General features: G+C 47.2%; 2 protein-coding genes and 1 pseudogene across 2 annotated transcripts; all 3 read left to right on the top strand.

Moving 5' to 3' along the window:
* Positions 1-2300: 2300 nt before the first annotated feature.
* On the top strand, positions 2301-6185 carry LOC123157448 (transcription initiation factor TFIID subunit 10; the record flags this gene model as incomplete). Its single annotated transcript, XM_044575733.1, is given in 6 exon segments — positions 2301-2493; positions 2566-2630; positions 2867-2929; positions 3072-3129; positions 3265-3315; positions 5864-6185. Coding segments are annotated over 6 exon segments (462 nt in total). The 3' UTR covers positions 5945-6185.
* A 144-nt stretch (positions 6186-6329) lies between these two features.
* On the top strand, positions 6330-7324 carry LOC123157449 (uncharacterized; annotated as a pseudogene).
* Positions 7325-7635: 311 nt separating this feature from the next.
* Positions 7636-10241, top strand: LOC123157447 (uncharacterized). Its single transcript, XM_044575732.1, has one exon. The coding sequence runs from the start codon at positions 7754-7756 to the stop codon at positions 9989-9991; it is 2238 nt and encodes a 745-aa protein (XP_044431667.1). The 5' UTR covers positions 7636-7753; the 3' UTR covers positions 9992-10241.
* The last annotated feature ends 5327 nt before the right edge of the window (positions 10242-15568 follow it).

The following is a 15568-nucleotide window of genomic DNA, read 5'->3' as shown; positions in this document are numbered from 1 at the left end:
TGTGCGCATCACTTCACCACGCCATCGCGTTGAACGTGTGCAGAACTCGGAGGTGCCTTACGTCCGGTACTTGATCGACCGGAACGAGAAGACGTTCGACTACATCAACCACGTTAAGCAAACGCTTCCGCTTTCGGTCTATGATGGTACGTGGACACACTCTCCCCCTCTCGTTGCTATGAATCTACTAGATAGATCTTGCGTGAGCATAGGAATTTTTTTGAAATTGCATGCTATGTTTCCCAACAGTAGTAACCGGACTCAGACAAGCATGAGAGAAGAAACAACCCAAAACTAAGCCTCAGGTGTGGAAACATGCCTAGATCCTGCCACAGGACGGGTAGTTTGAAGATTTTCTCGAAAATGAGAAGTCAAGCCATTTTTTACCTAAATCTGGGCAGATTTTTGGCACTTGTACCTAAACTTAGGTAGATTTCCAGGTGCGCCTCACTGCATGGCCTAAGGTTGGGATTGCATTGGCCAATGGGCCTCAACCAAGATGCATTGCATGTGGGAGGTTTGATCATGTGTCCAGCCCATAGTCCAGAACTGCACCTACACCAACCGGTATTGCAATCCCTTTCTTTCTTTTACCCTAAAAAATGTCTTTATTTCTTTATTTTGTTTTACTCCATTTCCCATTTGTAATTTTTTGTTGTTGTGGGGCATTTATAATTATCTTCTGCTTACACTGTTTAAAATGTTAGTAAAACAAGGAAAATTGATCTCCAGAAGAGCGAATCTAGAACGACCATTAACTATTGCTGGAGTTTGGAGATACTCTTAGCTATCAAATTAAGCATCAATACATAATGTTCTTCTCTTACCAGGTGCTCGCTGCAACTAAGAATTAACTTTGGCCAGAAATTTCAGAAAAATAAAGAGACTAATAAGTATGTTGTAAACACCTAAAGATGTCAAACATATAAAAGTTGATGCACGATGGAAAATATTTTGCTTCCATCATCTTGTCTTGCTATATAAATGGTGACCAGTCCAAGGCCTCCATGATCTATCTGTGCCTACAAGATGGCCACATCACTTCACTACTATTTGACAAACAGTATATTGGTGAAGATAAGCCTGCAAGCAGAAAACAAACATTCATGTTGAAGGATTCATTCAACTCATATCTCTTGGTTATACCAAAATAAATCAAATGTTTACAGCAGTCTCCGACCAACATCACCATTCAACCGACCAACCGACATGATCGAAAAATAAACATTCAAAATGCATTTCCTGATTTCTTAGTGCATGGGCCAAGTACAAGTGTCGGGCAACATTCAGCAATCTTCCTTTCTCGGTGCATTTCTTGATTTCTCCCCAGTCCTTCAAAATGTGATGTGTAGATTCAGAAACTATAACAAGTTCACAAAACTACATGTTTTACATTTAACCATTTTTTTTACAAAACACAAGTATTGGCAGTGCCGCTACAACACCATCTTAACAAACTGATGGCCACACTAGTGCCACAACAGGATCACCATCAAACTCCACTCACACAACAATGCTACGGGCTCTTAATATCACTCTTTTCATCCAAAAACATACACCGTCTATAGAGGAGGAACCCCGAGGGTTTCAAGTGCATCATCCAAGGAGCAACATCGGATAGCCAGTCCCTGCATACAACAACAGCGTTCTGTCAGCACATGTAAACGTGCATTTTTATATAAAATAACAACAACTCAGTGTCCCTGCAGCCAATAATTCTAGGCTTTATGCAGCGGGATCAAATTTGACATAAATTACAACCATTGTTCAACTAGCCTCGTACAAGACCTCAAGGGACAACAGAGATATCACCCAACCAGCCTACACAGAATACATAATTTCTAATACTTCTACACAAGCACGAACCTAGCTAGGAGTCCAAAAAAATACTCACAGACGAGAGGAATCGACCTTCAATGGATGTTAAATTTAGTCGACGAGCACAACAATTTTCTGACAATAAAATGAACTGCGATGAAATTCTCATCAACTAAACTTGCCACGGCTATACATAATTTGTCATGAATTTTTTTTGGTTTGCTATATGCTAAAAATCTGACATTTTCTGGAAATTCGGGTTTTTATTCTGAAAAGCCAACTGATTTAGAGCACCTTTTTAGCAAAGTTGGTCTAGATGCGAAAAATCGGTCTAGTTAGTGTTGATCTCGGCTGGTGATTTCACTAGTCCGCGCAGGTGCGAAGCCGGATTCGGCCCGCTGCTCCCCTCTCGTCTCCCGTCGTCGGACCCCCGGCGACCCCTCTTCCAAGCCGCCATCGTCCTCACCTCCAGCGCGACTTCGTCTTCTCCACCACTCGACCCAGCTCAGCAGCAAGGCGGCGGACGGGAGGATGATGGGAAGCAACAACCCCGGCGGCGCAGGGGGAGGGGGAGGGATGGCCCCGGGCACGGGGGCCGGCGGCAGCGACGGGCGGCACGACGACGAGGCCGTGCTCACCGAGTTCCTCTCCTCCCTCATGGACTACAATCCCACGGTACGCCGCCGCCATCTGCCCTAATCCCCTCTCGTTATGCCCAGTTCCGTGTTTGATTCCGTGGCGCCGCAGATCCCGGACGAGCTCGTGGAGCACTACCTCGGCCGAAGCGGCTTCCACTGCCCCGACATACGCCTGTGAGTACCCCTTACACACCTCCAATTTCTCTCCCGAGAAGGCTAAATGTCTGGATCGGTAGATAAGCTGAGACCCCCTTTGCTGCTCTAGGTTAATCTGGAACTGAAATTTGCCAAGCATAGTGATAATCTGAGAGAAATTACAGTTTCCCCTTCAACGCGGTGATTATTGGTCCACATGAAGTCATGAATGACATGTTTTTCTTTTGTTACCTAATCTTGTGGGTGGTCTGCAGAACAAGGCTGGTTGCTGTAGCTGCTCAAAAGTTCATTTCAGACATTGCAAGCGACTCTCTTCAGTACGTGAACCCACAACCTCACTAGTTTGCCTTTTCACCTCAATGCATTTCGTCTGTTGGTGTGAGCATGTCATAATTCATATGAATTACAGTATATCTTGTGCACCTATTTGACATTGCGCTATCCTTTCTCTTGAATTAGGCACTGCAAAGCCAGGGTTGCAGCACCTATCAAAGATAACAAGAGCAAACAACCGAAGGTGAATTTACTTCTTGATTAAAAATTCCTTGTTACTTCACCTAATTTCTTTTTCCATGTTACTTCTTGCACGAGACCTGGTATGCCACTCTTTCCTCCCTAGAGTTTACTGATGGCATCTTTTATTGTACTTCAGGATAGACGCCTTGTATTGACCATGGATGATCTTTCAAAAGCATTGCGTGAGGTAAACCATTTTTCTGTTACATCTTAGTTTTTATTCTATGCAACAGCACACCCTTTACTACCTTTGTCCTCATGTTTGAAGCTCACATACACATAATAACAATTAGCCACTTACATTCTTGGGACTGAATCTCTACACTGGTTGACCTTGAAGACCAAGAGAATTGTTTGATTTGGTTTTGTTCCAAGAGGCAAAAATAAAAAAGATCATATGGACTCAGTTTTATATGTTCTACGAACATCTTATACAAGTACAAAGACACCTTACATGAAATCAGCATTTAAGCACGGTTGCACAAGCTTGGGATAGGGTAACATCCTGACACTTACATGCCTAATTGACAAATGATTTCATATAGTATTGCCTTCTAATCACAGTTTGGAGGCCATACCCGTGACATTGAGTTATAGGGCCTGTATCTCTATAAGAAGTAACTACACAGACATCTACTGTTATGGATGCCGTACATCCTCCAAAGCAGCCGAAGCATACATGGTTATAAAGAGATAATAAATACATTGTGTTCTCTGTACTGAAGCAGATGGAATCACATGTGAATTGTTGCCCTAATTAGAAAAGCAGGAAAATTAAGGCAATGTGAATGGTGTTACAAAGGTTAAGGTCATAACCATCTCCAAATTAACATGGGTAATGGTGCAATCACTAGAAGGGGAGCCTTGGCGCAGTGGTAAAGCTGCTGCCTTGTGACCATGAGGTCACGGGTTCAAGTCCTGGAAACAGCCTCTTACAGAAATGTAGGGAAAGGCTGCGTACAATAGACCCAAAGTGGTCGGACCCTTCCCCGGACCCTGCGCAAGCGGGAGCCACATGCACCGGGCTGCCCTTTTGAATGGTGCAATCACTAAAGATTGAATGAACAGAAGAAGCAATCTAACCACCGTTTTCTTCTCATCTTTAGCAAGAATGCTCATGCTTATAACAAACCAGCCAAACCATTATTCTCAAACAATCGGGCCACTTGTCAGCAGTGGCGGATCCAGGATCTCATATTTGGGTATTCAATTTTTTTTTTTGCGGGTAAGAGATCTAATATCTAAAATGTTCATGTAGCAATAACTTTTTTTTCTATCAAAATGATAATACCTTGTAGAAATGACAAAAGAAACAAGGATTATTTACTTACATAATCATACAGTTGGGGATCACATAGCCATTACTATGCAATGCATCTGATTATCTGAAGACGTGACTGCACCAACGTGACATTCTCTCACGTGCCCTTGTCTCTGTAACTACTACCCCTAGTCTCACGTTGCATGGCTGCATGTGCTTAGCTTGAGGAGTTAGCTACGGAGGCAGTTAGCGTAGTGGCCGCGCTCGCGTGCTCTTCATCTCTGTATGTATATCTGTACTCACTCGACAGAAGAATGGATATAGTTTCTGTCTCTCTCGTGCTCTCCCTTCTTAACAGTATACACCATATATAAATATTTCTAGCCAAAAAATTTGGGTGTACAGATGTACACCCATGACCAACTGTGGATCCGCCACTGTTTGTCAGATAGGTATATAAACTTACAATGTTATTAACTGATTTCCTACAAGCTTATATTGAATACACAGTATGTCTTCTGCCCACATCTTTTCTGGTTTCTAGTTTGCTACCTTCATCAGTAATCAAGTTCTCCGTATGTTTAGTTGCATGCAAGTAGTCAGTATGACATTGTTTGTAATCTTCAGGTTCAGAATCAATCTACCTTCAACCCAAACCTCACACACAGGGGCATGCTTCTCATGCAATACATGACATTGCTCAAGATGTTATACAGAGGGAAATATCAAATATCCTTCATCCACTTGTCAGATATCCTCCTGAAAAATCTTTGTTTGATATAAAAGGATTCTAATACCCAGAAGAGCTTGTGCAAGTGCAACATACCTCTAATTTGAGAACTCTCCCCCCGCCCTCCCCAACACACATACAGCACCTCACCATCATTAGGGTATGCCATCCAGTGTTGCAGTTCCTAAAATCTTTATCCTGTTTCGGCTTAGCTGATCCACTTGTCCACAAGCACCTAGTCAGTAGCTGATGAACTAGTGATCTGTTTAATCTTGTCCAAAAAAAATGATCTCTTTAAAGAGAAAGCATTTATGGCTTCCATGGCAGATGCTGAAATGCCAATATAGCTCATCAGTGTACTCTACTTTGTCACAAGCATGATCATTTTAGGCTGAAACCCTACTTATTTGGTGGTTACCACTGACACATACCAGGCTAAAATCTAGCGCATTCACGTATGATAATATGATATGTTTGCAACTGGCCACTGTACGAAAAACAAGGTGGTGCACCAGCCTGCGCTACTCAGACAATGCATCACAGAGGACTGTACTCAAAGATGTCTGCCTAGAGGCGACACCCTCTCACTTCACATGTTTAGCCTACCTAGGTATCTGGCTAGTCGGTGACGAGGCTCTAGGTGCCACCCCAACCCCTGCCGAGTGCCCAACACTTTTAGAGCTTCTGCGTATGAGCGTATGCTTCATCTTTCTGATATCTTTAATTTTGAAATTTTGCTTGCAGCATGGTGTTAATCTGAAACATCCAGAGTATTTTGCGGACAGCCCATCAGCAGGGATGGCCCCCTCAACAAGAGAGGAGTAGAATCGATCGCTCCTTCAACAAGAGAGGGCTAGAATCCATTGTTTCTTATATGCGTACCCAGTGAACGGGCGTGTCCTTCCAACTTTATGTAACAAAGCCTTATAAGCATGTATGCAATGGCAGTTGATGTATTATGGACCAGTAGTTTGTGGTTGCCACCATTTGATGCTTATGTATAGTATTGCTGGTTATGTTGTCCCGTTACCCCTATCTTGGAGTGATTGCATCTTGAAACTGTCAACGAGATCAGATTTATTTGATCTTGTGTACCTAGATAGCACCAACATAAACTGTCATGTGGGGCGCTGCGGACAGGCGCGGGTCGCGCGCCCAGGGGCAGCAGCCGACGGCCACAGCTGGCGAGGCATGATCGGGACAAGGAGTCCTGATCCTACGTTGGTTCCTAGAGTCCAGGAATAGTTAGTTTCCTAGTTTGTTAGGAGTCCAGGAGTAGTTAGTTTCCTAGTTTGTTAGAAGCCCATAAGGCCTTTATATATCCTGTAATCTGCACCCTTGGACGCAGGCAATAAATCATTATCTCCTACCTCCTCCTCTACTCCTAATCTCTTCTCCTGCACCATTGAGCAGTTAGGCAAAAACCCTAGCGCTCCTATCAACCGAGACTACGAACTACGTAGTCGAGGTCCTGCTGTCTTGGGCACCGAGGTCCTTGACAACTTGGTATCAGGTTCCAGGCGATCCTCTTCCCCGTCCGCGCTCCATCCGCAGCCCGCCGCCACCCCTGCGTCCGCGCCAAGCACACCTCCATCGCCACCATCCGCCGCCGCCTCGGTCACTTCCGGCATGGCAGAACCAACCACCGCTGATCTGGCCACGATGATCGAGGCCTTGACTGCAACGGTGGCGTCCCTGCAGACGTCCGTCGCCGCGCTCCAGAAGGACAAGTCTACCTCCTCGTCGAGCACTGCCGGCGCCCACGATGGGCAGCACCACAATGATCGCCCGCCCCGGTTTCAGAAGATGGACTTCCCCAAGTTCGACGGCAAGTCAGATCCGCTCGCTTTCCTCAACAGATGCGAGTCCTTCTTCCATCAACAACGGATCGCCGAGGAGGAAAAAGTCTGGATGGCGTCCTACAACCTTGAGGGTTCTGCCCAGCTGTGGTACATGCAGGTCCAGCGTGACGAGGGCACTCCGCCGTGGCGCCGCTTCTCCGAGCTGCTCAACCTCCGCTTCGGGCCACCTCTACGCGCTAACCCGCTGGGCGAACTAATGGCGTGCAAGCGCACAACGTCCGTAGTCGACTTCCAGGAGCGGTTTGAGGCGCTCCTCCCCCGGGCAGGCATCTTATCAGAGACACAGAAGGTTCAGATCTTCACCGCGGGACTCCAGCCACCCCTCAGCCTCGACGTGGAAATCCACAACCCGCAGTCCCTCGCCGTCGCCATGAGCCTCGCCCGCAAGTTGGAGCTGCGCGACCAGTGCGCGCTCACCTCCGCACCACCGGTGCGTTTTCAGCAGAAGGGCATCCTGCCGGCGCCCGTACCACGCCTCGCGCCCCCCGTACCGGCTCTACCAGCCGCACCCCCTGCACCTAGTCTGCCGGAAGGGCGCCCAATCAAACGCCTGTCACAGACAGAGATGGAGGAACGCCGTCGCCTGGGCCTATGCTTCAATTGTAATGAGAAGTTTGGCAGGGGCCACAACCGCGTCTGCCAGCGCATCTTCCTCCTCGACCTGGCGCCGGACGACGACGACGACGACACGGCCTCCGCCGCCGCTGATGCCTCGCCGGCCGACCCTCGGATCTCGCTCCACGCGATCTCCGGCGTGCGCACGAGCGAGACCATGCAGATGCATGTCACCCTCGGGGGTGTCTCCCTCCTCGCCCTGATCGACTCAGGCTCCACCCACAACTTCATCGCTGAGGAGGCGGCCGCTCGTGCTACACTGCCATCCCCCACCACCGAGAAGATGCGTGTCACGGTGGCCAACGGCGAGCGTGTTCCGTGCCAGGGCGCATACCGCGCCGTCTCCTTCCGCATCGACCAGGAGGCGTTCTCGGAGGATTTTCTCGCCTTGCCGCTCGCAGGCTACGACGTCATCTTGGGCACGCAATGGCTGGCGACGCTTGGACCGATCCTGTGGGATTTCCGCGCCCTCTCCATGACGTTCTGGCGGAGGGGCCATCGGGTCTGCTGGCGCGGCCTTGCCGGACCGGACGGGCCAGCCCTGCAATCATGCAATGGCCGCGATTTCCTCGACGCCATCCTCACCGAGTTTGACGGCATCTTCGCCCAACCCTCCGGCGTACCACCACTCCGCAGCTGCGACCACGGCATCACCCTGCTGCCAGGCTCCGCCCCGGTGGCCGTCCGTCCGTATCGCTACCCGGCCGCGCACAAGGACGAGCTGGAGCGTCAGTGCGCCGCCATGCTCGCCCAGGGCATCATCCGAGCAAGTCGTTCCGCATTCTCATCGCCGGTACTGCTGGTCCGCAAGCCCGACGGGTCCTGGCGCTTCTGCATCGACTACCGCGCCCTGAACGCCATCACCATCAAGGATGCGTTTCCAATTCCGGTGGTGGACGAACTCCTCGACGAGCTCCGGCACGCTCGTTTCTTCACCAAGCTCGACTTACGCTCCGGCTACCACCAGGTGCGGATGCGTGCGGAGAACATCCCAAAGACTGCCTTCCGTACCCACGACGGCCTCTACGAGTTCCTGGTGATGTCGTTCGGCCTCTGCAACGCGCCGGCGACGTTCCAGGCACTCATGAACGATCTGCTGCGGCCGTACCTGCGTCATTTCATTCTCGTCTTCTTCGACGACATCCTCATATTCAGCGAGTCGTGGGCCGATCATCTTCGCCATGTGCGCACCATCTTTACCGTACTGCGCCAGCACCGGCTCTTCGTCAAGAGGTCCAAATGCTCGTTCGCCGTCGAGTCGATCTCCTACCTGGGTCACACCATCTCCGCGGCCGGAGTGGCCATGGATCCGGAAAAAGTGCAGGCCGTGGCCGACTGGCCGCAGCCTCGCTCGGCGCGCGCGGTCCGGGGGTTTCTCGGTCTTGCAGGGTACTACCGCAAGTTTGTCAAGGAGTTTGGCGTGGTCGCCGCGCCCCTGACGGCCCTGCTTCGCAAGGACGGCTTCTCATGGTCGCCGGAGGCGGCAACAGCTTTTACCGCCCTCAAGACGGCGGTCACCACGGCTCCCGTGCTCGCATTGCCCGATTTCACACGGCCGGGCGATACACGGGGGCTCCGATGGCTTCCCTGGGCCGAGTACATATACAACACCGCCTACCAGACATCAACCCAAGAAACTCCGTTCAAGCTTGTGTATGGCCGTGACCCTCCCACTATTCGCTCTTACGAGCCGGGTGATACACGGGTGGCCGCAGTGGCCAGGAGCATGGCGGAGCGCGACGAGTTACTCGCAGACGTCCGCTATCGTCTACAGCAGGCACAAGCGGTCTACAAGTCCTACTACGACAGACGCCATCGGGACATTCGGCATGACGTGGGCGATTGGGTCTGGCTTCGTCTTCGCCAGCGCGCCGCGTCCTCTCCCAACCTGCCAACCGGGGGCAAGCTCAAGCCACGCTTCTATGGGTCGTACCGCATTTCAGAGGTCGTCAACGACGTGGCCTACCGCCTTGAGCTTCCGGCACGCTCGCGCCTCCATGACGTGTTCCACGTGGGCCTCCTCAAGAAGTTCTTCGGCACGCCTCCAACTGCACCACCGGGATTGCCTCCGATCCACAACGGGGCGGCTGTTCCAGAACCGGAGCGCGTGACTCGTGCACGACTAGCACGCGGCGTTCGCCAACTGCTCGTCCACTGGAAGGGTGAAGCAGCATCATCAGCTACATGGGAGGATCTTCACAGTTTTGTCGAGCGCTACCCCGCTTTTCAGCTCGAGGACGAGCTGCTCGTCGAGGGGGGGGAGAGATGTCATGTGGGGCGCTGCGGACAGGCGCGGGTCGCGCGCCCAGGGGCAGCAGCCGACGGCCACAGCTGGCGAGGCATGATCGGGACAAGGAGTCCTGATCCTACGTTGGTTCCTAGAGTCCAGGAATAGTTAGTTTCCTAGTTTGTTAGGAGTCCAGGAGTAGTTAGTTTCCTAGTTTGTTAGAAGCCCATAAGGCCTTTATATATCCTGTAATCTGCACCCTTGGACGCAGGCAATAAATCATTATCTCCTACCTCCTCCTCTACTCCTAATCTCTTCTCCTGCACCATTGAGCAGTTAGGCAAAAACCCTAGCGCTCCTATCAACCGAGACTACGAACTACGTAGTCGAGGTCCTGCTGTCTTGGGCACCGAGGTCCTTGACATAAACTGGGAGGGAGTGCTGGAGAATGATGATCTGGAGATCAGATAGGGCTAGTTTGCCTTCTTCAGTACTCCCTCTGTAAAGAAATATAAGAGCGTTTAGATCACTAGGGAGTATCAAATTCTAGGAACATCAGTCAAAATTGCATACTTCATGCTGTAAAAAGGAAGAATACACTATTGCGTACTTGTCATGGCTATTAGATGTACCTTTGGTTTGTCAGTTTGTCCATACAACAACACTGCCAAGACTTCAAAGGTCGCCTCATACTTCTATCAATCGTACATGAATGCTTGACCTTGAACTGTTAATTCGTCAAACATGAAGCAAATTTCTTGCTCATTGTTTCAACAAGGATAGTTACTTAATATCTTAAAATAAATAAATACTAATTACTAAGGCCTATTTGATTCGCGGGATTCTAAAAATGCGGGAATAGGGAAAATATAGGATTGGATTGTCATGCTCATCACAATCCTATAGGATGATCGGTGCTTAAGGCCCGGAATGGGTCGTTCTTCTCTGTTTCAAAACGGTGGGAGGAAGGCCTATTTCACACTCTCTTAACAGTTTATGTTCTTCCTTCTCCCAAACAGCGCAGTTTCGCTCTAAGGTTTTCATTTCGTTTTCCTGGAAACCACATCAAACACACGACGCTTCGGGTAGCTCGCCAAAATCCTCTGATTCTCGGTGTCCGCCCTTGATGTAGGGGCGCAGGTGGCGCCTCTGATGGGCCGTTGATGCAGACTGCTTTACGATGACGCAAAGCTATGCGAGATTACGAGATCGCAGTTCCCACTTCGTTCACCAGCAACTTCCTAAACTTCTCTGTGTTTTAAAAAATGCTCAAGCATATACTCTCTCCATTAGTTTTTTGTTGTCATCGTAGTTCAAGTTGGAACGCGTTCTTTTCGTTTTTGAACCAGAAACCATAGAACAATAATTCTAAGGTATTTTCATTAAATAAAATATATACAAAGTTACAAATAACAAAAGAGGAGAACTAACACATTAACCAATCCCAGTTCTAGGAAACTCCATGGCAATAAATAGGAATTAACTCAAATGTGCTTCAATCCACAGACTAAAAGCTTTCTCTGTGCTTCACTTTTGCTCTGAGAATGACCAATTGTAAATCTCTGGCAAGAGCAGATTTCCAAGACTGAATGGAATGAGTTTTTGCTTCAAAAATCTTGGGGGTTTTCTGAATCCATATGTGCCAACAGGCCATGATGGTGATATCTGCTACAAAATCAGCAGGGAAAACCTCAGCCAAGTTCATGAGTTCATCAATGACACAGGTCCCTCTCTTTCTGTTACTTGCAATCGAATCCCAGCACTGGAGCGCAAATGGGCAATCCCAGAATAGTTGGAGGGCGGTTTCTTCACAATTTAGCTCACACAGCTCATATCTATAGCTAGGCTGGAGGACGTTCCTGGTGTTCACCCTATCATAGAAAAGCAGCCAAATAAATTTTTGTATCTCAACATGGTTGCACTCTTCCAAATCCTTCTGAGGAAAGGGTGATCCTCATTATGCTTATGCAGCCACTGGTACATTTTGATTGAGGAGAAGCTAGCAGAGTTCCATGGGTAATACCAACTATCTTGAGCATCACTGAGTTGGAGTTGCTGCAGAGTATCATCAATCTGCAAGAGCTGCTGGTATGCTGCAGAGTTCACGCGTTCTTTTTGTTGTAGTCGTAGTTCAACCGGAAACAGTCGTTGCATTTTTGCCCCCGCATCTGACCCGCCGCTCACCATGTTGCCGGAAAACGAGATCCATGTGTCCCCGGCCGCCTCTTCCCCAAAATCAAGAATCAACTTCAGAGCAAAACTTTCGTCAGGTTTGTAAAGCAGTTTGCTCATAGTTATTGCTCTGATTTGGAATCAAATTTGTTGGAAGTTGGATCTCTGAATTTCCTGGGGATGTCAGAACATTAGTGTCATCTTACTGCAAACCTCTCGACATGCAGAAGTTGGTTGGTTCTTACTCCCTTTGTAAACTAATATAAGATCGTTTAGATCAGACGGTGATCTAAATGATCTTATATTAGTTTACAGACGGAGTACGTCCTATCAAGGCTGTGACATCGCTAGTAAGTTTATTAAGCGCTAAGTAACCAGATGATGCAGATTTCAGTGGAGGATGGAGCCGGTGCGGTGGTCAGCTTTGCACAAGACGGGATTGCCGAGCTCAACCCCAGTGAGCTTACAAGGTCATTAGGCCTGCAGAAAGGTAGAGTCCTGGCGGTGCTGCCCGGCCGTTTTCTCAGAGAGCTCTTTTACTGATGCGGTGGGTAAGGCTTAGGAAAAAAATTCCTATGAGCGGGCCAACAAATTAGACCCAGTCGGAAGGATTACACGTGGCTTCTCTCTAATCCCAAAGCACTAAAACACGAGTAGCTATTCCTGATTGCAATCCCAACTTCCCAAAGCTTGTGGGCTCGAACAGATACGTAGCTGTAGCTCTAGGGTTTTCTTTTCCTCGCTCACGTACGTCCATGGCGGCGCGCCCAAGGACTTTGGCGACAGCCGCCGCGCGCCACGACTCAGCAACGACTCCTCGTCCAGAGTCGCGCCGACCGCGCTGAAGGAGCCCGTTCCCACTGTCACGTCGGAGGAGCGCTGTACGCGCCGCTGCTGGCCCGGCGGACCAAAACATTGAGGGGGATGGCGGGACCAACTCCGACCGTGCGAGGCGCCGACGCCGGTGCAAGATCGTACTCCTCGTCGAGGATTACTCCGTCAGGTGAGTGTGAGATGCATGCCTGCATAGAATATAGTACATGTGAGTGAATTGCCATGTGCTAGCTTGGTTGATCAATTCCAGTACTGCCATGCATTATAGTAATCGGATGCTAAGCCAAACTATTGCATCGTTAGTTCTATAATTAAACTTGCAACACATTAACCTAATGATGTTGAAGATTATGCAGTTTCAGTGCCAGGAAGAACATGGCACAATTAGTTCCTGGGTGTATAATATACACCCTAGCTACATGCAAAAAATAGTAATCAAGTAAAATAGTAAAAGGAATTCTAAAAATATTTTTGAAAACCTGACCTGTTGTACTCCTAAAAAGAACTCAGAAAATGAAAAAATAAAAGAAAAATTATGGTCAAATAGGTGTGAATAGTGGGACAGGAACGTTTGGTTCCTGGGTGTACACCTAGAAACTAAATGACACTTCCCAGAAGAACATATGGTATTTTCTGACTGTGTCCATGAATCCAATGTTGATTACGGCGAGGCATTCTGAGGTGTTGCATCCTATATCACCGAACAACGCGATAGGTGAGTTGAGCCACGAGCCTATGACACAGAGCAAAGATAATGGCACGAGCAACATGTGTACTGATGGTCCTGATTTAGAGTTTGTCGATGTTGATAAAGGAGAGGAAAATTTTGTAACTAAGGTAAATACAGTATAAACAAATAGCTTAGCATAAATTATGCATCAATTGTTTCAAATAATTATGCTACATTGTTGATGGTGTTGTATATTCCATGAGTGAAGGAGGATAATCCGAATGCTTCTTTATATCAAAATGTGTCAAAGAAAGGAATGTGTTTTTCAGTCTGAAGAGGAGGCATACAAGTTCTATAATGCGTATTCTAAAATGAAAGGATTTAGTGTCAGGTGGACACATAAAAAAATAAAGTAGATGCTACCTTATCTGCCAGATATTTAGTTTGCAATAAGGAAGGCATGAAGTAAAAACATGGCAACCATGAGACGAGGAATAACAAGCTTCTACGAGGACATCTTGCAAGGCTCGTGCTCAGCTCTGTATTTGTCCGGTGGGTGTTTGGAATATTCAGAAAGTTGTCATTAAGCACAATCATTATATGGTATCTCCATACAAGGCACACATGCTAAGATCACAACGACATTGACGTCGACAAACACATGATCAACCACATCCGATCAACAGGAATACGACCCTCTAAAATATATAATAATTATGAATAATGGTGTGTTGGAGCCAAAAATGTGCTTTCCTATGGAGAATTCCAGTAACTGCATGACAAGAGAGCGTAGGAAGTATTTGGAAGTCAAAGATGCACAGACGCTCATGTAGTATTTGAAGAATAAACAAGCACAAGATCTTTCATTTTTTCTATGATGTGCAACTTAATAAACAGGATGGTAAAATGGCAAACTTCTTCCTGAGCAGATGGATACAATCAATCATGGATTATTCTTCTGACACCACATTCTACACAAATAAGTTTGAAATGTCATTTGCTCCGGTGCTTGGTGTTAACCATCACAATTAGACTATGGTTTTTGGTGCTGCAATGATATTCGATGAAACTATAGTCATTTGTGTGCCTTTTTTAGCACCTTCCTACAAGCAATGTTCGGTAAGGAGCCAAATTTTTTCACCGATCAATGTGTTGAAGTATCAATGCTATTGAAGAGGTATTCCTAAGCACAAGACATCACCTTTATTTATGTCATCTATACCAAAATGTTGTTAAATATCTAAGTTATGTTATGCCAACCATCTGCTATTTCTTCCGAAACTCAAGCGCTGTGTATATGAATATAGGTCAGTTGTATATTTTGACTTGAGATGGCGTGATTTATTGGTAAAATGCATCATCGAGGATAATTCTTGGATTAACAACCTGTTCAAATTTCATGAAAGCGGGCAACTATATTTTGACGAGATTCCTTTAGTGCAGACAGGACATCGACCCATAGGAGTGAAGGGACGAACCATGTCTTAAAAAAACATTCAACAGAAAACTCTCAATTTCAAAGTTGCTAGAAATTTTTTACAAGTGTGTCACACGTCGTTTCCTGTAAGAAAAGTCTGAAGACTTCAAACTGCGCCTTACAGACCAAGTGATTTGCATATCTTTGTTGAAGAGGGCAACTGCTGTATCATACATGAGGGCACTCTGTGCTTATTTTGAAGAGGACTTCTAGAGGCAGATTACTTTGTCATGCATTTTGTTGTCTACTGAAAGCACAAGCAACACTTAGAAAATTACATCTTTTTATCGAGAGGATGATGAAGCCATGGTGGATTTTAACCAAACAACTTGAAAAAGATATCTCCAAAGTTGCTGGGTTACAATTCACCATGGCTTCATCATCATCTTGATTAAAAATGTATGTTTGTAAATGTTGCTTGTGCTTTCAGTAGACAACGTAATACATGAAAAGTAAGCATCTCTGGAATTCCTCTTCAAAATAAGCATAGAGTGCCCTCATGTACTATGCTGCTTCTGCCCTCAACAAAGAATGTCTAGGCATGCAAAACAATGGGTTTGTATGGCGCAATCTAAAGCCTTCACACTTCCTT

The sequence above is a fragment of the Triticum aestivum genome, chromosome 7B (genome assembly GCF_018294505.1).
Source record: "Triticum aestivum cultivar Chinese Spring chromosome 7B, IWGSC CS RefSeq v2.1, whole genome shotgun sequence".
Taxonomy (NCBI): domain Eukaryota; kingdom Viridiplantae; phylum Streptophyta; class Magnoliopsida; order Poales; family Poaceae; genus Triticum; species Triticum aestivum.
The sequence above is the reverse complement of the archived record's forward strand: the minus strand, read 5'-3'. Positions and strand labels throughout refer to the sequence as shown.